The sequence below is a fragment of the Drosophila ananassae genome, chromosome 2R (assembly GCF_017639315.1).
Source record: "Drosophila ananassae strain 14024-0371.13 chromosome 2R, ASM1763931v2, whole genome shotgun sequence".
Lineage (NCBI taxonomy): Eukaryota > Metazoa > Arthropoda > Insecta > Diptera > Drosophilidae > Drosophila > Drosophila ananassae.
The window spans coordinates 20,500,786-20,523,986 of NC_057928.1; the positions used below are offsets into that span (position 1 = coordinate 20,500,786).

Below are 23,201 nucleotides of genomic sequence, written 5' to 3' on the forward strand. Positions count from 1 at the left end.
ATACTGATTTTTTTCATATATTATGACATCCCTAACTTCATCTGACTACCACTCTTAACTTAGCGCTCGGACGTAGTATCGGCCAGCGGAAAATCCGTTTAATAAAACCTTTCGGATTTCACCCGTGTAGTACAAAGCCAAGTGACAATAAGCCCAGCTATGTGTCTGGAATAGTGCATTTACGTTTTCATTCATCTTCGCATCCGTAAGGCTCCTCGCGCTCTCTTACACTCCCCCTCGTGCGCTCTCTTCACACTGCCAAAGTGACCCCGAAAGCTTGTCCTCCGCACTTTCACTTTGGCCCCAGCCATTACAACAAAAGCAACAACGAACAAAAACCCTAGCATAAACAAAATTATTGTGCAATAGTTATTAGCGAAACTTTAATTCAGAAATATGTCCGCACAGGAGAAGGTTATACGCGTTGGTTCGCGTAAGAGCGAGGTAAGTGCCTATGTCCTCTTTGAGAAACTATGTAGATTCTAGACAAAATATGTGCATATTTACATCCGCTTTGAATTAAAATAGCGTTGCTAGCTGGGCATTTGAATTTCAATCACATTTTGTCCCTTTGCCCCCATCCCCTCTGACTCCTCGTTGTATTCCACCTGGCACCAGGCACCCGCATTTATGCAAGAGGTTTACTTTTGGGAGAGAGACTTGTTGCTCTTTGCTTGGTGTAGTTGTTGTTGTAGTTGCTAATGCTCTTTGCTCCGATTTTTTTTACTGTTACACAATTCGCAACAACAACAACATCCACGCACTTTAAAAGGGGGGAACCAGTGGAGCCCAACAAGTTACAAATATTTTGGAGTTTTGCAAAAAAAATAGCTATATTTCAAGTTTTTCTTTTTAATAAAAGAATAATTTATTGTCTTTTTTTTTTAATTAAAACGTACCAGCTAATTACACCTTGAATTTCGAATCTTTAAAACAAAAAATAAATCCTAAATTTTTGTCTCTGTACTGTTTTTTTTGGGGCACAACATCAACAATCTCCATCAAGTTTTGTGGCTTTGCTTTTTCATATTTTTTTTTTTAGCTTTATGGCCAAGTGCCACCTTTGATCGTGCTTGAAGCGAAGGCCGAGCTCACTGCTGGCATTTTAATTTAAAAATTACTCGACTTATTTGAAAATTAATTGCCCGGCTGCGCTGCCCCCAAACTCTCTCCACTCTCGGAGTTCATTTGCATTTAACATTTAAATAGCACACTTAATAAGCTAATTACTCTCCCTCTCTCTCTCTCCACTTCTTACAGCTGGCTCTGATTCAAACCAAACATGTCATCGGCCGACTGCAGAAGCTGTATCCCAAGCAGAAATTCGAGATCCGTAAGTGAAAGTACAGTGGAATAGAGCGGGGGGGAAACTGGAAACTCTACAAAGTCATGCTGCGTGCTGATTTATAGAAACTGTATTCCAAGCATGACTTGCGGAAATTCTAGTGGAGAGTCCAAACTCTTATCTCAGATTTAAATGGCGGTAAACACAAATATTACGATCGTATCATAGGGGATTGCATATTTTTTATTTCATTTATTTGCTTTTGTTTTTTTTTAATTCCACACTCTCTTTAGAAATTTCGTCAGCTCTCTCTCTCTCCCGCTCACGTGCCGATTGGCAAAGTATCTTCAATGTCAATGTCTGTTGTTGTCGAGTCTAGGGCGGCTGATTCGAATGCCGAAAAATGTTATGTCACATAAACATAAAAACAGACAATAAGATGCAAAATATTATAGATACAGATAGATTTCAAATTATTAAATAAAAAATAAAATAAATAAATCTAAGCTAAGAAACTATAGGAAACTAATTCTATAATAATAGATAGATAATTTTCTAAAGTTTCTTCACAAAATATTAAAAATAAAATATATTAACAGTTCTCTAAAATAATAAACATACCGGTACTACTATTACGACCACTATTGTTTGCACTTTCTCTCCAATTACGTGAGGATTAAGTTTCGAGAATCGAGAATCATCAGATAAGATCGGATTGGTTTATCTGAAATGCTGACGTTTTCCTGATAAAGTAAATATTTTGATTAGATATTCCCCGAAACACAAAATGTTGAAATAAAAGAAATAACTGTTGAAATTTTATTTAATCAGGTACTACCTAGTACCCTTGAACCCGATAAGATTGGTTAGATTATGATAATGTATTTAGAATAACTAACAATGACTCACTAGAGTTAAGGAGGCTTGCTGACCACCAAAAACTCGAAAAAACGTAATCTTCTTAGCTCGATTTATCGGCATTCCATTAAAAATAAATTTAAGCTGAACTTTATACAGAAACAACACGCAACATCCTCTTTTAGAGCTCACTCCCCCAACTCCACTCACTTGCTATATATTCAAATTGTATTCCCGACCTGATAAGCAAAACATTTGGGGAAAGACATTATCGTTGCGTGTCTCCAAGCGGAGAAGTAGTAGGGGCTGTTTGCATGTCTCCGCTGATTGCTGTCATAAAGAAGAGTAACTGGGGGGCACTACTGGGCGGGAATTCTTATCAGACGGTGACATAACAGACTGCAATTAAAAGAACACCCTTCCCACCCAGTTGATCAGTACAAGATGATGTTACAAATAATGATATATTTTTACAGACACCATGTCGACCTTTGGAGATCGGGTTCTTAACGTTTCACTGCCCAAGATCGGGGAGAAGAGTCTCTTTACCCGCGATCTGGAGGATGCTCTTCGCAATGGCGGTGTGGACTTTGTGGTGCATTCTCTGAAAGATCTGCCCACGGCGCTGCCGACTGGAATGGCCATTGGAGCCGTCCTGGAGCGTGAAGATGCCCGAGATGCACTGGTGCTCCGTGAGAACTTCAAGGGCCACACGATAGCCTCACTGCCCAATGGAAGTGTAATTGGTGAGTTGAAAGTGATTCTTGTAAGGGGATTTAGTTTAACCTTATGTCTTCTCCAGGAACTTCCTCGCTTCGTCGCACCGCCCAGATCCGGCGGCAGTATCCGCACCTGGTTGTGTGCGATATCCGTGGAAATCTAAACACTCGTTTGGCCAAACTGGATGCTGCCGACTCGAAGTTTGCTGGCATTATTCTCGCCCAGGCGGGCTTGGTGCGAATGGGCTGGATGAGCCGCATCAGCCAGGTGCTGGAGCCCACCGATCTGCTCTATGCCGTGGGTCAGGGTGCCCTGGCCGTCGAGTGTCGTGCCAACGATGAACCCGTCCTGGCCATGCTGCAGAAACTGATGTGCTTGAACACTACCTGTCGGATTCTGGCGGAGAGGAGCTTCTTAAAAACCCTGGGAGGAGGATGCTCGGCTCCGGTGGCGGTTTGGAGTAACCTGAAGGGTGAACCCCTCAACGGAAACACCCAAGAGGTGGGACTTTCTCTCACAGGAGCTGTTTGGAGTCTTGATGGAGCTATAGAGATAAGAAACCACCTGGCATGTGCCTTAAACGAGGAGAAATCGGAGACGGAACAAAGGAAGAGAGGAGCCCAGGAGAGTACTAGCCAGCTCCTGGAGGAGAACAGCAACAGCTGCGACTCACCGCCCGCATCGAAGCGTGCCAAGAATGGTAACACCTCCAGCTCTGGCTCCGATTCCAATTCGAGTAGTCCGCGTCAACAGGGCACCCCTCCTATCATCTGCGAGGATGTGGCCGCTTGCGAGGCTCTCTCCGGCTACAGTGTTGAGCAGCTCTCGGAATTGGCCAGTCAGTGCCCTGTTCTGGGGAATCCCAGTACTGCACTACCATCTCCCGGAATCGGAGGCGGTGATGCCGATACCAGCAATGCCAATGGCACACCACGCCAGTGCCCACTACGGCTGGTGGGTGGCCAGGAAGTCATGGGACAGTGCCCAGTGGCACACACTCCAGCTAAACCGGCTGGAAAATGTCCGGTAGCACATGCCGCTTCCGGAGATTCCTCAGTCGCAAATGACGGAAACGCAAATACTGCTGCCAGCTGCCCCCTGCAGATGCCCGTGGGTCAGGACTTTATGGGCGAGTGTCCGTACGTGAACAAGGAGACCAAGATATCCTATGCCCATGCTGGCAAGTGTCCGATAACGGGAGCGGCACAAACATCGATTCTGCCCACACCGCCGAGCAGCAGGGCCAGTAATGCCAGCAGTGCTGGCGATGATGTGGACAATGCGGCCACTTCCTCGAAATGTCCGTTTGCGGCGATGCATCAGGGCAGCGGCTTGGAGGCGCCGGTGGCCAAAAACAATGGGAACGCCAGCCAGGCCAAGTGCCCCTTCCTGCAGAAGACGGTCCAGATGTTCGACTACGCTGACGAGGAGCAACCCCAGCCACAGAAATCGGTGCTCATTGAGGATGTGGAGAATCTGTTCTGCGGTCTCTATCAGCACGCCTGCTACAGTCGCGGTATCTACGAGAAGGCCAATGAACTTGGCAAGACCCTGGCCGAGGAGTTGATTAAGCGAGGAGCTCTAGATGTAATGAAGGTAGCCCAGGCGGAGATTCACGGCAAAGTGGCAAGTTCCTGAGGATGTGGCCAGCTATTCCCGCCCCCGCGCACACACTGTCCTACCTCCCATCACATGACATCAAAATCATTGTTTACATTAAGTAGAAAAGTGTAACTAGACAATACTGTTGTTTCCCATGTTTCGCATACCCCCCTCCCCTTCAAGTTGTTAGAGATCCTGTGGAGGATCACTGGATCCTTAACTGGCATACATCTATCTACATATATTTTATTTGAAATTCTTGTGCTCTGCTAGGGGTATGGCGCTTGCATATCGTTGGTTATTCGCGTATACGTTATTTTAGTTTGTTTTTGTTTTCGAGGGAAATACATAAAAAATAAATATATTAGAAAGAATTGGAGTCAATTGACAGTCTTTATTATCAGTTACAACTCTTAAGGTACTTAAGGTACTATTTTGTATTCTTTTAAAGTAAAACACTCTCTTTTTCTTTGCACAACTCCTCGTGAGGTTTCAAGTTAATGTAACTTCTTGCGTACATTTTTTTACTTTCATGGAGTGAAGAGGGACCTTTCCATTTCTTATTTGTTTAAAAAAATATTTAAAAAATTTAAAGCAATGTACCCGGATGATACATAAAATTATGATTAAGGTCTACAACCTAACTTAACAAAAGATGGTCAAAAAGTGATGAAAAGTTTAAAAACAAAAATATAAATGTAACAATTCTAAGACCACTGATGGCGCTTCCGGAGGTGGGTGCTCAGGTAGTTGGCATCGGCGAAGACCTTCTTGCACATTGGAACACCGCAGGGCAGACCATCGAGAGCACTGCAGTCGGCAAAGTGCGCCACATAGTCCAACTGTAGGCGGTGGCTGTCCTTGCACAACGGACACTGGAGCTTCACGCCGTGTTTCTTCTGGATATGAGAGTCCAGACGCTTGCGCGAGGTCACGGTCTTGCCGCACTGGTTGCAGTTGAAGTCGGTGGTCTCGTCGGTGGTGCTGTCCAGGTTGCTCTCTTCCCCAATCGAAATTATGGAATCCAGTCTGGCCTTTTTGTGCGGCCGGACGTTGGTGTTGACTTCGTTCAGCAGCTGCTGCGAGGAAACAGATTCCTCCATCGTGGAATCATTGTTGGAGCTGGCTGGCCCATCTTGGTCCACCGATTGGTTGACCTTAAGCTTGCGTTTCCCGGATTTGTTGAGCTTGTCCCCATCCAAAGAGACGGAAGGCAGCGAGTCATCTTGGGAGTTGTTCGCTTGCTTCTTGTCCTTCTTGACCTTCTTGACGGGCGACTTGGGAGCAGCCATTAAAGTTTCAACCTCTTGGGGCTTAGCTTCAGCGGTTGTGGCAGTCTCACCTTCTTCCCTGGGAAGACTCTTCTTAACAGCCTTCTTCCTCTTCGGCTCGGCCACCGCCACGGGGCTGTCTACATTATCCAAATCCTCCTCATCTTTCTCCACATTTTCCTTCGCCTCCTCCTCGTGGAGAGTCTTAATGTGGTACGTGAGTGTCTGCTTGGTGGCCAGGGACTTCTGGCAGATATGGCACTTGAAGATCTTTGGCTTTTCGATGCCGTGGGCCTTCTCAACGTGATTCTTCATTAGCTTGACGGAGGAGAACACGCTATCGCAGACATCGCACTTGAATTTAGGGACTTTCGGAGACTCGCCTCCAACCACGGGCGACAATGCGAATGGATCATCATTAGTGACTGTTTTCTCGGAACGCTTCTTCTTGACTGCCGACTCATTCAAGGCTTTGAATGAAGATACAGGCCGTTCTGTATCCTCGGGTTGGGTAGTTTCCTTTGGAGCTTCTATCGGTGCCTCTTGATTTTTGGGCTTATCCTCTTTAACTTTCTTCGGTGCCTTCTCCTTTTTACTTTCCTTGGTGGTGTCTGTCTTGGCAGCCGTATTGCCCTCAACTGGAGCTGCAGCCTCCTTCTTGGAACTGTCTAGATTATCAGCATCCTTTTCATCTTCCTGCAAAATCTTTCGCTTGGTATCGGCGGCCCCCTCCTGGTGCAATTTAATGTGGTGCGCCAGGGTCTTCTTGGTGGCCAAGGACCTCCCGCAGATTTGGCACTTGAAGATCTTGGGCTTCTCGATGCCATGGGCCTTCTTAATGTGTTCCTGCATTAGTTTCGCGCTGGTGAACTCGCTGTCGCAAATGTCGCACTTAAATTCAGCGAATTGTGGGGTATCGGAACCAGACATGGGTGTGGATGCACTGGATCCATTCACTGCGAATGTATAATCATTGTTTATTACTTTTTCTACAATCTTATTCTTGACTTCGGAGGCATTTAAATCAACTGGTACATCAGAATCCTCTTCCGGTATGTTCTCCTTGGTTTCCTTTCCATTTTCCGGCTTGGACTTAGCTTCCGTAGCTTTTCCCTTCTTTAGTTTTGCATCCTTTGGCTTCTCCTCCTTCGGTTTCGGTTTTTTGGTTGCAGCGTCGGCAGCACTCTCCAATGTCACTCCATGAGCGGTGGACAAGTGATCTTTGAGTGACTTCAGAACACCAAAGCTCTTGGGACAGGCATCACAATAATAGATTCGTGGCCTCTGCTGGCCGTGCTCCTTCGTCAGGTGCTCCTTAAAGAGCTTCGGAAACTTTGATTTAAAGTCGCACATCCTGCAATCGAACTCCTGAGGCGTAACCTGAACCAATCTCTTACTCTGTTCAGTGTCACTCTCGTCAGTGTCGCTCTCGGTCTCCAGTTGCTCGCCATTGCTCGAGCCGAATAGCTGCAGGAACACCTTCTTTTTGGGTGCAATCTCCTTGGAGGGCGTTATCTTAACGGAATCAATGAGGTTATCCTCCTGCCGGGAATCTTGCTTTTTCGGCGTTTGCTTAGCCTGTGAAGTGTCCACGAGAGTGGTCTGCTTGAGCTGGACTTTTTTGGGCGAACCCCCGATGGGACTCTGGGTTATGTGATTTATTTGAGACACCGAAAGAGCAGCCATTGACTTGCTTCGCTGCCTAATGGTTGTATTTACCTTTTTGGTAGGAGAAGTGATTTTTGGAGTACTGATTTTAGGAGTTGTGATTTTTGGCGTAGTTATTTTTGGCTCTGGCTTTTCCCCGTCTTCGGTAATATCAACCACGTCATCGTCTTCCTCTGGCTGATTGTCTTCCTCTTCCGAATCACTGTGGGACTCTTCCACCACATGTACTGCCTCCTTCGCTTCTTCTTCTGCCACTTCTTTTCCCTTCGCCACTGGCTTCTTTTTCTTGTTGGCAAGAGTAACAAGGCAGTCGTCCACCAGTTTCTGCGTTTTCTCAATGACACCAACGGTGGACATCAGCGTGGAGGCGCACAGAAAGCATACCTTGAAGCCCACATTATTGGGCAGCTAGGACAGAAGGAGAAATTAAAATCATATTGGTGCTAAGATTGGCGCCTTTTTGGGGACAAGTACTCACGTTTTTGTGAGTTATGATCTCAAGCAGTTCCAACACTTTCCGGCTGACGAACGACTTTTGGGCCGAGTAAATGTGCTTGGCTTCGTTATTGCTTCCGCAATAATCACAAAGCACTTCTTTTTTCGGCTTAGTTGCCATTATTTCACTTATTTTTCAATTAAAAACAAATGCAAGAAAATGAAAGCGGCTGCAGCACGTTTTATTTTTACCAGAGTTCCTAAAGATGGACGTTTTTGCTAAAGTTATCGAAACTAACAGAGTCTGTTAGTTAACAGAATGTATATCGAATAATGTTATCGAGTTGTAGTCAAAAAACATTTTTAAAGTAATTTTCGTTCAAAAAATCAGTTTTCTTCAATAAATGCACTAAAAAATTGTACATTACATTAATTAATACACATTTTTGGTCACACTCTGTTGCCTTTAACATTCGATGAGTTCGATAATTATCGACCGTTAAATTTTTTGAAATTGTTTCGTTATTTGAAAACTATTTTATTTTTCTAATAAAAAATACATTATGCAACGTGATATGTAATTTTGATTATAATTGATGGTGCTGGACTGGATGGGCTGTGCTTTGGATGGCAGTTACTTAGTCTTGGACTTTTTGTGTCGATTTACGCGTCTGAAAACAAAAGATGAAAACATTATATAAATGACCGTAGAAAAATAGTCCAAGCGATTCGATTGTGACTTAAATATATAGCTTTATTTGAATACTTTCTCACTTCTCTTTTCGTTCTCTCATAGGCATTATATATTTGAATATATATAGTACGTGTATTGGGGTTTGTGTTGTGTTCGATTTGTTTTCCGTGTAGGGATGGTGTTTTTTTGTGAGTGTACTTAGGCCGACGTTCAGTTAACTAGGCATTACTATAGGTATTGTTCATGGTATTACTGTTAAATATAATTTATATAAATATGTATTTATTTAATAGTGATCCTCGTTTACTCTTTCGATTTCAATTTTCGTTACGGACTCATTTTGCTGCCTCGTTTTGTGGGTGGTTGCTTGAAAGTTTCTTTTTTTTAAATTGTGGATTACCCATATAAAAAATAATTCGTATTATTCTTGCGTTCTCTTACGCTACATGTTTATATAAATATGTTTTTTTTCGTTTTTTTGTTTTTGGGAATTAGTTCTATGGGATACACACTTACTCTACTCGGAATAACCATTGAATAGTTTTCCAACTTCTCATTATCTCATCGTCGTTTGTAGTTTTTATTGTAGAACGCAACATGAATGCAACTATATTTTACAATCATTTTATACACCTGTACCTCGCTTAGCGATGATATTCATACTAAATCTTAAAAGGATAAATACTTCAGTTCAAAATAAATACAATTATGATAGGAATAATTTTGAAAACAATCACTTTATTTTGATTTCACATTGGGGTTTTGATTTTTAAACTCGTTTTAAAAAGATAAACGAGGTAAAGGTGTATTTTGTGCTATTTATTATTCTTTTTATTGCTTCAATGGCGCAGAATTTCCTTCGTTTTTGTTTTTTAATAAAAGTGTTATATAAAAAAAATAACAATTTAAAGTTAGCAAGGGCGGGGCAAGTTAAATTAAGAGCCATGAAAAAGAGTTTTCACACAATTCTCCGATTAGTTAATTTTTTTTTTTTGGCACATTGCTGCACTTTATATTTTTGCTGCCATGCTTCTACAACAAGTGTTGGTTTCTCATAATTCTTCATAAATAAATAAACATAGGTCGTATGCTATAAGAAATTGCTGTACAACAACGAGTGAAGCGTGTGGGGGGAGGAGGGGTTTTGAATCATTAGATAAATACAATTTATAATCAAATTTATTGCATAGCGAGCGAATAAGTTGAATTTTAAGATTTGGTGTGTGTGTGTGTGTGGGACAACGATGATCTCGTTTCTGGGATGTATATATATGTCTCTGTCCAGGTCCAGGTCCAGGTCCAGGTCAGTTATTAATCCATTTATAGGGAGTAGAAAATAAATTTGTTCTAAAAGTCAGTCTATTGCGCAAAATCTACTTTTGACGTGATTTTCTTTCTACCCGGTTATCGTTTAATTTAGTTGCTTATTTCTTTTGCTTGTGCTTCATTTTTTTTTTTTTGTTCCTTTTTTTGTATTTTGTTTATAAAAAATTCCCTAATATTTATTCATCTTCTTGTATCGTTCGTTTAACTCAATCCGCAATCTATATTGCGATATCATCCGATCTCAACATCCAATCCGATCCGTGCTTCTGCCTTTGAATCGTGGCCACATTAAATGCGCCAGCCCCGATGCGTTTTAAGCACTTGGTGGGAATCGATGTGGGTGGCCGGAGGTTGAGAACGGAGATTGGGGAATTGATTTCCTACGGCAACTACACATACGTCATACAGCTATTGCTACTGGTCTACGACTACTTATTGGATAAGGGGGGGCACTTAACCTAGCTTCGTGTATGCGTAGGCGCAGATCACGCCCACAACAACACCAGCGGCAATATATGTGAGTAATGACCTTCGTTTCTTTGCCGCCAGCTGGTTATCCTCGTTTTCCCGCTGCTTCCTTTTGATGTCGTTCACCTTCTGCTCCAGACTGGCCTGGTATTCTGTGCGTTTTCTCCGCTTCAGCTCATTCTCGGGACTAAAACAACAAAGTATTAATAAATTACAATAGTATTCTTATTATTAGTTACCTGGCTGGGAGCTGTCCCACATCAACACCATTGATTTTGTGTTGTTCGCCGGCTGGAGGGGATGATGGCTCGTTGTTGGCATTCAAATCGTCGGCATGTGGTGGCTGTGTCGTTGTCGCCGTCGTGGGCACATGGGAATCAATTGGCTCTGCATCGTGCTCGTTGATGGTCTCGTACTCTTCATCGATATCGTCATCATCATCATCATCGTCGTCGTCGTCGTCCTCATCGTCATCGTCATCATGCAGATAGTCGTCATCACTGTCCGACTCATCCCGAGCTGGTCTCGAGGGCAACGGCGGCAACGAACCCAGGCTATCAGCCACCTCAGCGTCACGAATCATATCGTGTTGATTTATGAAATTGTTCAGAGCGTCCTTGCTGCTCAGCTTGTCGCCGATTAGATCGTCCATATCCTCAGCCCCGTTGGCGTGGGCGGCTCGCACATTTAGAGACAAATTGCCGTCGGATTTGGGGGCCAGTGGCAGGTTGAGAGACTGAATGCGAGGCGGCAAAGGCGGTGGCTCATCCAGTGTGTGTGATTCGGTGTCGTTGTTAAGGAGAATGGGTTCCTCAGAGTCGAGAAAGGCCTGCGAAATAGAAATGTATGTTGGATTTAGAGCGATGTGATGATTATGTTTAAAAATCAAAAAATAACTCTTAGTTTCTTTGGTCTGGTCTTTAATGTTATTTTTTTTTTTTTTAAAGTGCACATTAAACAATACAATCACAATACAATCATCAACGGAAGTCCAAGCGAACAATAATTGCCCTTCGTAATTAAAAAACAATAAAACAATAAATTAACGAAGGCCATAAGAGCTAAAAAAAAAAAAGGAAATCATTTTCCGAGAATTGATTTTTGGCGAAACGACTGATTGTTTAAGTCTCATGAGGTTTCTCTGATAAAATAATAATAAAAAAAATCCACTATATGCGGCGGCGCTTGGCAGACACAAATTCCAAAATTCGACTCCCAAACGCCGCCCGCTGGTCTCGCATACATACGGGATCGTGGAACTTCTTGATGCCCTCGATGATGGCCTGGTAGGAGAAGTCCAGCTGGTCAGAGGTCTGGATCAGACCCATTCGGTAGGTGCGCAGTTCGCATAATACTTGGGCAATATCGCATTGGCCGAATTTGTCGATCAGCACCAGGCAGCAGTCCACCAGACAGAAGGTGCCCGATCGTCCGATCCCAGCGCTGCAGTGCACCACGGCCGGGCCCACCTCGGCATTCAGGCAGCCGGAGTCACGGACCTGTTGCAAGAACTTGAGGAATGCATTCGGCGAGCTGGGAATGCCAAAGTCTGGCCATGTTGTGTAGTGGAACTGCATCACCTCTCGGCTTGTCTTTGTCTCGAGATCCGTTAATCTAAAAATAATATTATTTTATTTATTGTTTAATAAGATTTAAATGATATCTTACTTGAACCACCGTCGCACAAAGTTCTGGTACGTCTCGCAGCGCACCAACTCGACTGTGAGCTTGACATTTGGCAGTTTGAGGGCCTTCTCAGCACCCGTTTCAGTGGGCCAGTACAGGTGGCACTTGACATGCTTCTTCTCCATTAGTTTGTTCAGCATAAGAATAGCGGTGGATTTTTGCTCCCAAATCATCAGCCAGAAGTGTCCAACTGTGTCTTCCAGAGGTCCCTGGGTCAAAATATACTGCCGATTTGCCCGCTCCAGCTTCAAAATTAAATAATTTATTAGAATTTTAGCCAATAGTTGTAAGTAACCAGACTCACCTTGACCAGATTGGCATTGATGTAGTCCACAGTGCCCCGCTTGAGAACAATTCGAGAGTGATCGTAGGGATTCACATCCCTGTAGCGATTCAGGCCTCGGTTCTGCTGCCGTTCCGACTCCGAGGTGGTGAACTGTTTCTCTTTGGCCGACCTATCGGACATCTCGCACAGTTCCTGGAAATGATTATTAAAAACAAGATTAAAGTGTGAACATAAAAGTATATTTAATAGCCAGTTCAATTCCATAGAAAGTCCATTTTTATTGCAATGACAATTGATATTTTTGAATCTGGTGGTTTTATAGTTTTTGGAAACATAATACTTCACATATTATCCAAGTGACTCACTAAAAAGTTTCAATAATGTGCGAAATACTTTGCTAAAATTCTGCAAAAAATACATAAATGTTTTTCCTAGATTTTAAAACAATTTCCTTGAAATGTCACTGTTGGGGTTGCCCCACAAACTTGACCCTGAGTCAACCCACCTGGCCCAATCACACGGGGCTTCTTTTCTTTGCCATTCCCTGAGAGAGGTGGGTTATTGCCAAACCCTACTGCTGCACCAATAATAGACAGATACCAATGGAGGGGGGGATTGCGGCTTTGGGGATTGCGGCAGAACCCACCCAGCTGACAAACCGGGCGTGACTAATTAGCCAAGCACCGTAGACTGTCTGTTGTTAATGGCATTATCTTGGGCATGACCGTTTGCCGGCTTTATCAGCTGGAATACTTATACATATATATGTTGAAATAATCGCTGTAAACTACCACGATCCAAATCGAACCATCCAAATAGGGTCTCAGCTCCTTAAACTTGGCCCAGAGCTCAGGTTACTGCTCCAAATCACTTCTATGAGTAATGACCGAATACTCTGATTACTGATTTAAATACAAAAAAATCTGTTTATTATCAAATCGTCACGATTTCAAATGTGAATCAGCCGAACCAGGTGTCTCTCAGAGAGTGCTCTGTGTGTTCTTCTGTTATGAAATCATGGAGCAAGTTGAGATTCTTACGCAATCTTCAAATCTGTTCAGGTTCAATGTCCGATAATACGAATATACTTTTTTATTTTACAGTGAAAATATATGTAGTACTATCGGGGTACAATTGATAATTAAATAGAAAATGAAAGTAAACCTTAAGGTATTTGATTCAAATATTTCCACAGATAAGAAATAAAGACTCTGTTCGACTTGGCGCCTCTAAACTACACAGTTAGATATTATAATTTTATGCTTTATGGATATTCAGGTGACCCTTTCAAGCATTGTAATTGTTCCGGCCCCACCTCGCTTCGGGGGCTTGGATTTCTAAAGCGTGTCGTGCTTTTCAGAAAACAGCTTCAGCTCTCCAAGAAACAATTGCATGCATGTGGAGCATAATTGTGGCAGAAAAGAAGGCAGTTGCTCCTCGTCACACTCGACGGCGGCTGTCGTAATGCAACAATATACATACTATAGAATGGACAGGATGAGATACAGGAGAAGTCGCGAGGTGTAAGCTGATAAGTCTGGAGGAGGGGATGCGAAAAACCAAGGAGATGGCATTGCGTTCCATGGAAATGATTGAGTTGTATGTTTCGGGAAAAAAAAACACAAAAAAACAAAACAAAATGCGTCACTTGTATTTGGAACTACAGTGAATACCCAGTATATGCTATAGCCAAGTAGTAGAAGCTACATTTTCATTCAATATAAACACTTTGGACTGTAATTCAATAGAAATCCCTGGGAGAGAAATTTTTCCAGCTTGTTGCGGCATTTAATTGTGAAGCGACTCCTTTCAGTTAGTTGGAAAATTAGATTATCCATCGTCCTCGACCTCGAGGACAAAGGATGCCAAAGGCAAGATACACAACAAACAATAACAACAAAAAAGTGAAATTCCTTGAAATCCCAATTCAAGTGAGTGGCGAGATGGGTCGAAAGAATAAAAGTTCGACCGTCCAAGACAGAGTTCGCCGGAACTGGCTATAAAGCAGAAACAGCCAGCCAGCTCCAATGAAGAGAGGAAGCAGCTAACCAGAAATCCAAAGCGAGACTTCCAAGTCCCACTTCCAAGGCCCCTGTGTGCGTGAGCTTCTCTATTTATGCGTTTATGCGGGATACACTTTTCAAGATCAACTTTTAAGGATAATAATATTTCAAAGATAGTGTTTATATAATCATCATATAATTTGTACAATTTTTAACAAAGAAAATAAAAAATATTATTGTTTTCATGACAATAGATGGCAGCATAAACCCATGGCTTTGGGTTCTTAAGGGGCAGTCAGTCTGTCACCTCAACCGCAATTTATTTTGTTGTTTTTTTTTTTTTTTTGGGGGGGGGGGGGGGGGGCGCGACAATCACAACAAACCGTATTCCCAGAAAACGCTTCAATTTCTTTTATTTTTTTTTTTTTGCCAAAACAGATTCGTGGAAGAGGTAGCCTGTCGGGCTCTCTATCATAGTGATAGTCAAAAAGGAAATCGGTTTTTTTTTTGGGGGAAAGGTAAAGGTACACATAGCAGCATAAATATTTCAAATACACAGGAATCGCGTATGTATATATGTATGGGTGAGAATGCAAAGTAAGTGCAGCAGGTGAGCATGCCACTGTGCATGTGTGTTAGTGTTAGTGAGAATCTGTTTCTACATTCTTTTTTTTCTCATATTTTTTGTATTTTTTTTTGGTTAAAGCCTGGCTGGAGGTGACCACTTAAAAACAACAACAACAATTGCAACAAAAACACTTGGCACAGTGGGGCTCCACATACACTCACACACAAACACACACACATACATATTAACAATCTAAAAACATACACCGACACGCACACCTATGAAAAAAAGGGGAGAGAGAATCGTCGGTGTATTGGTGGTGGAGGCATCTGCAGAAGCCTTTTGCGCACTCATCACATTTTCGTGGAAATTGAACCGCTAAAGGAGGCAGGCAGGCTGGCTGGCTAGCAAGGAGACCAAAAAAAAAACCCGTCGTATGTACCCGTTGACATCCTCGCCGTAAGGCAATCACCGCATAGCACATTTTCGCGAACCGCAATTCTCACCTTGCAATTTTTTTTTGTGCAATTGCAACTGTATATAGTTGGTGTTGTTGTCCAATTTACCTTGAAGTAGAGATCCCATGAAGTCTTTTTTAAGTTGTATTCCTTCTCGAGCATATCCCTGGCGCCCCTTAAATCCTTATTGATCGCCTGTGGCGGCGACCCACTAGTTTTCTGCTCACTCATTGCGCACTTTCCTGCGTTTTGTTGCAATTTAATAACTTTTAATTTGGAGTAATCAGGCGGCGGCGTTGACAGAACGAGGGATGTCGGAAATATACAATCGTTGTATCGATGTTTAACAAAAACATGTTTACGGCGATTTGCAACACTGTTTTTTCAATAATGCTTATCGATATTTAGCGGAACTAAGTAAAGATAAACATTGATAGAAAAACATTAAACCGAGCCAAAAATCGTTAGTAAAATTCTGCTGATGACCAGGTAATCATTTTGGACGTAAAAAAATCACAAAAGGAAATGTTCTAAAGGAGTTCACCAATCTGGCAACCTAGTTTCTGACAGTGTTGAAAGTTGAAGTTCAGTGCTGGTCAACGTCAATATTTACAGCACCATTTCCCACTTGTTACTTAATGAAATATAATTTAATTAATTGAAATGCTAGCCACACGCGTGTTCCGATTGGTTCATGACAAACGACTCAGCGTCCCCATTCTGCGCTGCTTTCATCACGAGTTCTCCAAACCGGAATCACCAGCGACGCCGGCTAAAGAGAAGGAGGAAAATTCCGGTCATAATCTAGTTGGAGGCGTTCAGAGCAAATACAAAATATTCCGAGATGAAAACTCCCCCGAGATTTTCGATGTGGAGGAGGCCCGGCACCAGGAGCACCTGCTAACGGAAGAGCCAGAATTCGAGGAGGATAAATACTATGGCTTGAATTTAAAGAGTAAGTTGAACCGGCATTCCAAACTCGAATTCAATGTTTATTTTGTTTCAGGAGGCGTCCATGGAGTCTTCGACGTTGAGGACTTGGTGGAGCTTTTGCGGAAGGAGAACGTGGATGACATATTTGTATGCTCGGTTCCCGAGGACTTAAAATACGTGGACCACCTGGTGGTCTGCAGTGGGCGCAGCTACCGGCACATGCTCAGCACCGCGGAATTCGTACGCCGGATGTTTAAAATCAAGCGAGTGAAGGGAGACATTCTGCCTCGCATTGAAGGTGGAAAGAGTCGCGATTGGATGGCCATGGACTTGGGTAGGATTCACAATCGCCGAAGAATATTGAGCAATTTTGAAACTCATTTTATTTCTAGGAAACATCGCCTTGCACATATTTTCTCCGCAAGCCCGGGAAGAATACGACCTGGAGTCATTGTGGGCCATTGGTTCCCAGTTCGACAGGGAGAGCCAGAAGCCGCACAATCCGTATGGCGACATATTCATGGCCCAAACACCTCAGTTAGTGGAACCACTTAATAAGGAGACATGAAATTGTTTGGCTTTACTAGTTTAATATATACAATTGATCACCAGACCACTGTGCCGTCAGATACCTTTTTGTGGAAGTCGTAGAGGCTAGGGAAGACGTGATCCCTGTCGATAACCTCACCGTACTTTCTGACCAGATAAGCATAGCTCTTCTCATGAACCAAGGCCGAGTGCCAGCCCAGCTCCTTAGCGGCAAGATAATCCGTGGTGGGGCCATCGCCCACATGCAAGCACTCTTCTGGCCTGAGGTTCGGTAGTCCAGATACCTCCATTGCCCTTTGGAAGATTTCAGGTGCCGGTTTTTCAGCCTTTACCTCATAGGAGTTTAGGGCAAAGTCCAGGTACTGGTCCAACTTCGTGTTCTGCAGCAGAGCCGGTAGCCGCGGATCGAAGTTCGCTATCACTCCCAGCTTGCGTTTGTCCGACTTTATGTCTTTTCGGAGATGCTGGAGAAGCTCCACACTGCCGTTGCACGGCTGCCAGCAGATGGTGGTCTTGTAGAGCTCAATCAGATGGTTGGCGAAGTTGTTGAGCTTCTCGTCGGGAATGGCCGCTCCGCTTTCGGAAAAGGTACCTGCGGGTAGAGCGTGAAAATAGAATTATAAAGCCACACCAAATAATTTACTATACTCGTAAATTCATTATGATCAAATAATATTTTGTTGCCACTATTTTTGGGGTAAAGTAACGATTGTGCGAAATGCACTTTGGAACAGGCTGGATTGTTTATCACCGCCCCAGAGGTGAAGACAAACACTCGACTAAACACTCACCTGCTATCAGCTTTCTCCACCACTGCTGCCACTCTATTTGGGGGGTGGTGTCTCGCCCAAAATTAGGATAGTCCCGGTTCATCTTGTACCTGGAATAAGGGCGTTAATTAAATCAGATACTTTAGCTATTCTATAGCTCTCTATACCCACCAGTTGGCCTTGAAGTTTTTGGCCAGCTCATTGTTGTCGCATCTGGCCCCAAAGAGAGCTCCAATCTCGCCATACTGCTTGCCGGGGGTGGTGCGAAATTGGAGTAATGTGTTGGTCACGTCGAAGGTGATCAAGCGGAATTGACTGAGGCTGCGCATCTCCGGGTTCAGCAGATATCTCTGGTTTCCTTCTTTACACTACTTGACTTTCGACTCTGTGCGACGAACCTTAGCCACTGAGATCTGCCGGCGTACTACGTGAGCTGACGGCATTCTGTTATTGTTTTGTATGTGATGAAAGCCGATCCGCTTCGTTCCATTCCGATCGGGTGTTATCAGCAGTAACAACAGCAGCAGCAGCAGCAGCTGCCTCCCAGATTTGAAATGCTTCTGTGTGCTCGGACATCGGAGCATCGGACATACATATGTTTGCGTGTGTCCCGGATTAATATGGTTCTCTATCTATATCTAAGTTTAATTCAAATGGGGCGGACTTTGCGGTTATCTCAAATTCCAGGTTGTCATATTAGTATCGATTTGCACTGATTACGAAGCTAAGCAAACACTATTATAAAAGATTCCAGGCAGTACCTAATGATAAGATAAGGTCAAATATCTAGTCGGGATTTGTTTGGTCGATTTAAATTTGGCGCTCTTTTGTTGTTATCGCTTAATCGATTGCTGTCGCCCCCTATCGGCATAGGGTTAAACTGTATAGTGATATATAAACCCACAAGAGGGCGCTAAAATGAAAAGAAACGGCTATATATTTTTCAAATTTTGGTTTTTAGTAAGGTTTTTTTAAATTATTAAACTGTTCAGTAAAAAATATGTTTAAGGTGTTTATTATATGATAATTAAAATTATTTAGAAACTAAGATGAGATTAAACAAGACTTTAAAAGTGGAAAGTAAAATGTTTTCAAATTAATTATAAAAACTTTTGTTTCTTTTTGAATAATATTTTAAGTATTCCAATAAATCAAACTGAGTGCATGGATATCCCTTTTGACAATCCCTTTTTTTTGGCTATAAATATTTCACCAATTTGGCGCTGGCCAGGCTTAAGCTCGAATTTCTATGGAAGGTCCCGAAATTCCTTAAATTCCTGTTGTCAAGTTTTGTTTGTTCCCTTGTGGCTTTTGTTTTCATTTTATGATCCTGTTCTTGGGTTTTTTGGGGGAGAATTGTGCATTTTATTTATAAGGAATGGGGCATAATTGTGGCTACCAGGAAAAAGAGAATGCCATTATTATAACTGATGTGTTTTGTGTCTGATAACATTTTTTTGAGAAATCGGATTCAAATCTCTTTATATAGAAAACTTGATTTTCCCTTAAAATTTTCCATAAAAAGCCAAACCTTGCTTTTACCATTTTAAAGTAGCTCATATGTATGTAAACCCCCACTCCAAATTGCCCCACCTGGAGGTGCAACACCATTGATTACCGACCGCTTGCCACCTACAAAGCTTGTTTGCTCTGCTCCACGCCACCTTATCGCCCCCAAACCCAACTCTAAAGTCTAGGAGGTTTTGCAGAAACCGACTTACACACTTGGAGAAAAAAAATGATGAACAAAAATAAGGAAAACCAAAAAAATAAAAAACGGCAAAATTCAGTTACTGTCCAACTTTCAACAAAAAACTTTCCCAAGAAAAGTAACCGAAGCGATGGCGAGTCAACGACTCCCATGGAATTTCATGTTGGCCCTTTTCGAAATGTGTCTGGGGCTGGTAGTCGGGGCCAAAAGCTTCTCCACCCCCTCTCTGTCGCCTGCCGCCTGCTGCCTGCTGACTGCTGCCTTCTGCCCCCAATGACCCCCCCTTTATTCCCCCCTTTTTATCCCACCGATCACCAAGTTACAGTCTTCATGCAACATCGACTGGCTGGCTGGCTGCCTGACTGCCTTTTAATATTATCTGCACTTTGGGTCTTTTGGCTGCCGCCGCTTTTGTTGTTGTTGTTGTTGTTATTGTTATTGTTGTTGTTTTGATTGGTCGTTTTAACCTGTTTGCGAATTTCTACCATGTTAATAAATAATTTTTAGAGGAGTTTTTAGAGGCAACCGAGCGGTGGCTGCAACAGCAGCAGCAAAAGTACCGCACCAGCAGCGCCAGCGCCACTACACTGAAAAATATCACCAAAATAATTCTTAAACTTTTTAAATAAATAATTTATTAATTATACCATATTATTTAGCTCTAAAAAAAATAAAAATATACATAGCTATAGACCTTAGGTTCCAGTGTAGACTCTGAATCCTCTGCTGCTCCTCCTGACTCCTCCCGGCACGACAACTCCTCATCTCATTGGAGTCGGAGGATTAGGTTTGGCTTCCACTGTAGCTTCTTTCGGAGTTTGGTTTCGGTTCTGTTCGTGGTTCTGTGCGACTTGGAATGCAGCCAGACAGCCATCCCCATTGGCTCCCCTCCAGATCCACCACCACTAGGCATTTCCCATCCTGCGTCTACTCGCCCACTAACCAGTGCCACTCCTCATTCCTGACTAGCGCCCTCTATGGATGGTACTTTACCTGTGCATCCTTAGACTTCTTTTTCGTCACTAGAACTTTGAAAATTATAGAAAATAATATTGAAAATATCATAGCAGGTCCTGGGAAAACAGAAGCTAAAAGATAATAATTTTATTTTAATTATTTTTTTCCCCTTTTTTAATTAAGGCGTCCGTCTAGGTAGGTGACGAAAGATGCTATAAGCTTAGGGCCCTGAAATGGATTCTGAAGGGTATCTTATAGACTGTCTTGGTATCTGGACTATGATTGCTCTTCAGAATCGCCTACAAAGCTCTAACTTGCAACTTCCAGTGGGTGCAACAAGAGCAGCAGCAGCAACAACAACAACAACAACAACATCGTTACTGGTATGGATTGGTGTTCTTGTTTGAAATTCCTCGCCTGCTTTTTTTTTTATTTTGTGTTTTGCTCAGCGCTTCGCATCCCCAAGCCCCATTCCCCCTCCCAAACGTCCCTCAACTGTGGCTGGCCCATCTTGGTCTTCCGTCTTGGTCAGCATCTTCGTCGTCGTCTGGCTACACAGAGAGAAATTTAAGTGTGTGTTTTTTATTAAATATATTAAAATATTATATTGTAAATATTTTTTTTTCAAATATAGATCAACTGAATGTCTCTAATTTTTATTAGTTTTTTAAAGATATATATAATTTTATGATTTATTTCTTTCAGTGTTGAATGGCTTTGGTTTTTGGTTCGATGTGGATGTGAATGTGAATATGGCTATGAGGCTGTGGCTCGTTTGTTAAATGTTTGGGTTTTGTTTGAGTTTATTGAGTAAATTCCTGGAAAATCGCAGGAATTTGTCTTTGGTCTTTCAGTTTTCTGTTTTTCTCTCTGCTCTTGGGATGCACTTGGACCAGACCAGTCTCTGTGGCAGAGAGGCAGCAACTGAAGCAGAGGCAGTGGCAGTGGCAGAGGCAGAGGCAGAGGAGGCGACGCATGTGTCATTGGTGCATAAAAATCGCTTTACGGAGTTTTGAGTTTTCGGTTTCCCAAGGTGTCTGTACGGGTTTGCCGTGATAAAGGATGGACAGGTGATTATGACTTTTTTAGCGGGACACCCAATTACGTGCGATCGGCAGGAAATCGGTAAAGATCAGACCGTACCGGAGTCTCCCAACTCTCCATTTTGGCCAAAAAAAAAAAAAAAAAATTAAATGCCTCTGACTCTGATGGGAACTGATTTCGGATTGTAATATAATACTTTTGGGTGGTGTTATACCAAAAAGGGAGGTTTTTATCCTTTTCTTTTATAATTAAATTAAATATTATTAAAGTACATATAAGTAATAAAGAACCTAAAAATAAATTAAATATAAAATGATACCCAATACTGTCTCTTATTTATTCTATTACATACACCTTGATCCAAAAATCTAGGAGAAGATTCTGAAGAGCCACAAGATGCCCATCAATTTAAATTTTAAAAGAATCTTTAAGAGGCCACCCCCTGCCCACTCGCAACGCCCATGTTTGGAGGAGTCTTCTCAGTTCCGGTATGCCTAAAATAGAAAAAAATGTAAAATTCCTTCTGGATTTTCACCTTTTGTGCGTATTTGCTTTCCCTCTTGGATTTGGTGTTCCTAAATCAACGCATGATCTTTGTGGAGCATCTAAATCTGGCGCACGGCGGGGTGTGAGACTAGGTGTGACTAGGGGGGCCTTCCAGGTCATCCTCCACCCTCCAAGTTACCCCCAACCCCCAGTTACTACTAGCCTCCCTCTCGCTCTTGCTCTTGCTCTTGCACTTCTTCCGGGAGTTTTGTTTTTTTTTTTTTTTGGACCCCTCGATTGCTTCCCAAAATAACGGAAATGGAATGGAATCTTGAAGAAAAAGAAATAGAGATTTGCTATTTTGGACCGATGATTGAGTTGTAATGATTGGGCCATAGTTTCTTCTTCTTGTATTTCTGCATCCCCTCCATATGGATAGGAATGGAATGGAATGTATATATGTGCCACAACAGAATATTTCTTCGTCTGTCAGCTATAGACCCCCTGAATCCGGAAAAGAAGCAGGAAATGAATCTATGTATATCTGTATATATAGGAAGTTTTGAAATATATATCTTTTTTCTTCTAAAAACTCTTAAACATTTTTTTTTTTTTTTCAGTTTAATTTGAAATACCATTCCTCACATTTCCTTATTAGGAAAATTTTGAATATTTTGTTTCTTGTTTTTTTTCCGTTTTTTTTTTTTGCATCAGCAGTCAAAATTGGGGAGCTGCCAGCAGAGCAGTTGACGTCGACAGAGCTGCCAGCGTTGGCGGCGCTGCAGTCGCTGCATTCCTGCGCCAAACGATGGGCATTCCCAGACAATGCTCTTCGTAAGCAAAAAAAAAAACAAAAAGAAAATATAAAAAAAGAAAATAAAAAAGAAAGCATTTCTTGTAATGATCAAGCGCCCTGGTAGATTTTTAAAAAAATGTTTGCAGGGGAGAGAGTAAGAGGAGGCTATCCAAGAAGCTAGGGGATCGAGGAAGAAAAAAATAATTTATTTAATTTAATTTATTTATCTATCTATTGAATAAAGTATCTATAAGAAATCTTAAAGTTCTTGAAGTTCTAACTTGAAACTTGACTGTCTGTTATTTTATTTTTAGAATTTCCCTTTTTTTGGACACTTTTTTTTTTGTTTTTGGCTACTTTTAGATTCAGAAAAAATGTTGCGATTTTTTGTATTGTTGCTGTTGCTGTGCCATTTTGGTGCTCTCGGCTGATTCGCTTTAAATTTCTAATTTTTGGGCAAGTGAATCTGAATTTGAATTTAGGAATGATCTGGTATGTATGTATGCGCATATAGCCGTGTCCCCCGTGTCTCCTCCCATCTCCAATTTCCCGTCGCAGTGCGGTACGAGGCGTCTTAGTCCCACCCCCCTCACCCCCCTCCTCTATCACAATTGACGTCACACAAAA

The 23,201-nt window shown here is 42.4% G+C and overlaps 5 protein-coding genes across 7 annotated transcripts; 2 read left to right on the plus strand and 3 right to left on the minus strand.

Moving 5' to 3' along the window:
• Positions 1 to 15: 15 nt before the first annotated feature.
• On the plus strand, positions 16 to 4,844 carry LOC6507089. The gene is made up of 4 exons (XM_001956653.4): positions 16 to 444; positions 1,261 to 1,333; positions 2,620 to 2,889; positions 2,946 to 4,844. The coding sequence occupies exons 1-4, from the start codon at positions 397 to 399 to the stop codon at positions 4,499 to 4,501; spliced, it is 1,947 nt and encodes a 648-aa protein (XP_001956689.1). The 5' UTR covers positions 16 to 396; the 3' UTR covers positions 4,502 to 4,844.
• LOC6492937 (zinc finger protein CG2199) lies at positions 4,828 to 8,028 on the minus strand. Its single transcript, XM_001956652.4, has 2 exons — positions 7,883 to 8,028; positions 4,828 to 7,812 (listed from the first exon to the last, which is right to left on the minus strand). Exons 1-2 carry the CDS (start codon positions 8,018 to 8,020, stop codon positions 5,173 to 5,175), a joined length of 2,778 nt encoding a protein of 925 aa, XP_001956688.1. The 5' UTR covers positions 8,021 to 8,028; the 3' UTR covers positions 4,828 to 5,172.
• A 183-nt stretch (positions 8,029 to 8,211) lies between these two features.
• Positions 8,212 to 15,656, minus strand: LOC6492936 (tyrosine-protein phosphatase non-receptor type 61F). Of its 3 annotated transcripts, none has more exons than XM_001956651.4 (7): positions 15,437 to 15,656; positions 12,318 to 12,491; positions 11,996 to 12,258; positions 11,575 to 11,941; positions 10,567 to 11,156; positions 10,389 to 10,514; positions 8,212 to 8,510 (listed from the first exon to the last, which is right to left on the minus strand). In XM_001956651.4, exons 1-7 carry the CDS (start codon positions 15,557 to 15,559, stop codon positions 8,474 to 8,476), a joined length of 1,680 nt encoding a protein of 559 aa, XP_001956687.1. In that variant the 5' UTR covers positions 15,560 to 15,656; the 3' UTR covers positions 8,212 to 8,473. The 3 variants fall into 3 exon arrangements, with proteins under 3 accessions (XP_001956687.1, XP_032309812.1, XP_014764155.1); XM_032453921.2 differs by having other exon boundaries at positions 10,318 to 10,514; XM_014908669.3 differs by lacking the exon at positions 8,212 to 8,510 and having other exon boundaries at positions 8,568 to 10,514.
• A 131-nt stretch (positions 15,657 to 15,787) lies between these two features.
• Positions 15,788 to 16,874, plus strand: LOC6507090. Its single transcript, XM_001956650.3, has 3 exons — positions 15,788 to 16,283; positions 16,335 to 16,595; positions 16,654 to 16,874. The coding sequence occupies exons 1-3, from the start codon at positions 15,992 to 15,994 to the stop codon at positions 16,827 to 16,829; spliced, it is 729 nt and encodes a 242-aa protein (XP_001956686.1). The 5' UTR covers positions 15,788 to 15,991; the 3' UTR covers positions 16,830 to 16,874.
• Positions 16,817 to 18,023, minus strand: LOC6492935 (rhythmically expressed gene 2 protein). Its single transcript, XM_001956649.4, has 3 exons — positions 17,752 to 18,023; positions 17,602 to 17,690; positions 16,817 to 17,402 (listed from the first exon to the last, which is right to left on the minus strand). Exons 1-3 carry the CDS (start codon positions 17,907 to 17,909, stop codon positions 16,867 to 16,869), a joined length of 783 nt encoding a protein of 260 aa, XP_001956685.1. The 5' UTR covers positions 17,910 to 18,023; the 3' UTR covers positions 16,817 to 16,866.
• Between the last annotated feature and the right edge of the window lie 5,178 nt (positions 18,024 to 23,201).

Coding starts and splice junctions, on each gene's coding strand:
- LOC6507089 (XM_001956653.4), top strand. CDS start 397: ATGTCCGCACAGGAGAAGGTTATACGCGTTGGTTCGCGTAAGAGCGAG. Junction 1,334..2,619: donor CAAGCAGAAATTCGAGATCC/GTAAGTGAAAGT, acceptor ATATTTTTACAG/ACACCATGTCGACCTTTGGA. Junction 2,890..2,945: donor GCCCAATGGAAGTGTAATTG/GTGAGTTGAAAG, acceptor TGTCTTCTCCAG/GAACTTCCTCGCTTCGTCGC.
- LOC6492937 (XM_001956652.4), bottom strand. CDS start 8,020: ATGGCAACTAAGCCGAAAAAAGAAGTGCTTTGTGATTATTGCGGAAGC. Junction 7,813..7,882: donor AGATCATAACTCACAAAAAC/GTGAGTACTTGT, acceptor CTTCTGTCCTAG/CTGCCCAATAATGTGGGCTT.
- LOC6492936 (XM_032453921.2), bottom strand. CDS start 15,559: ATGAGTGAGCAGAAAACTAGTGGGTCGCCGCCACAGGCGATCAATAAG. Junction 11,942..11,995: donor TTTGTGCGACGGTGGTTCAA/GTAAGATATCAT, acceptor TATTATTTTTAG/ATTAACGGATCTCGAGACAA. Junction 11,157..11,574: donor TCAAGAAGTTCCACGATCCC/GTATGTATGCGA, acceptor TCTATTTCGCAG/GCCTTTCTCGACTCTGAGGA.
- LOC6507090 (XM_001956650.3), top strand. CDS start 15,992: ATGCTAGCCACACGCGTGTTCCGATTGGTTCATGACAAACGACTCAGC. Junction 16,284..16,334: donor CTATGGCTTGAATTTAAAGA/GTAAGTTGAACC, acceptor ATTTTGTTTCAG/GAGGCGTCCATGGAGTCTTC. Junction 16,596..16,653: donor TTGGATGGCCATGGACTTGG/GTAGGATTCACA, acceptor TTTTATTTCTAG/GAAACATCGCCTTGCACATA.
- LOC6492935 (XM_001956649.4), bottom strand. CDS start 17,909: ATGCGCAGCCTCAGTCAATTCCGCTTGATCACCTTCGACGTGACCAAC. Junction 17,691..17,751: donor AAAAACTTCAAGGCCAACTG/GTGGGTATAGAG, acceptor CCCTTATTCCAG/GTACAAGATGAACCGGGACT. Junction 17,403..17,601: donor GTGGAGAAAGCTGATAGCAG/GTGAGTGTTTAG, acceptor CTCTACCCGCAG/GTACCTTTTCCGAAAGCGGA.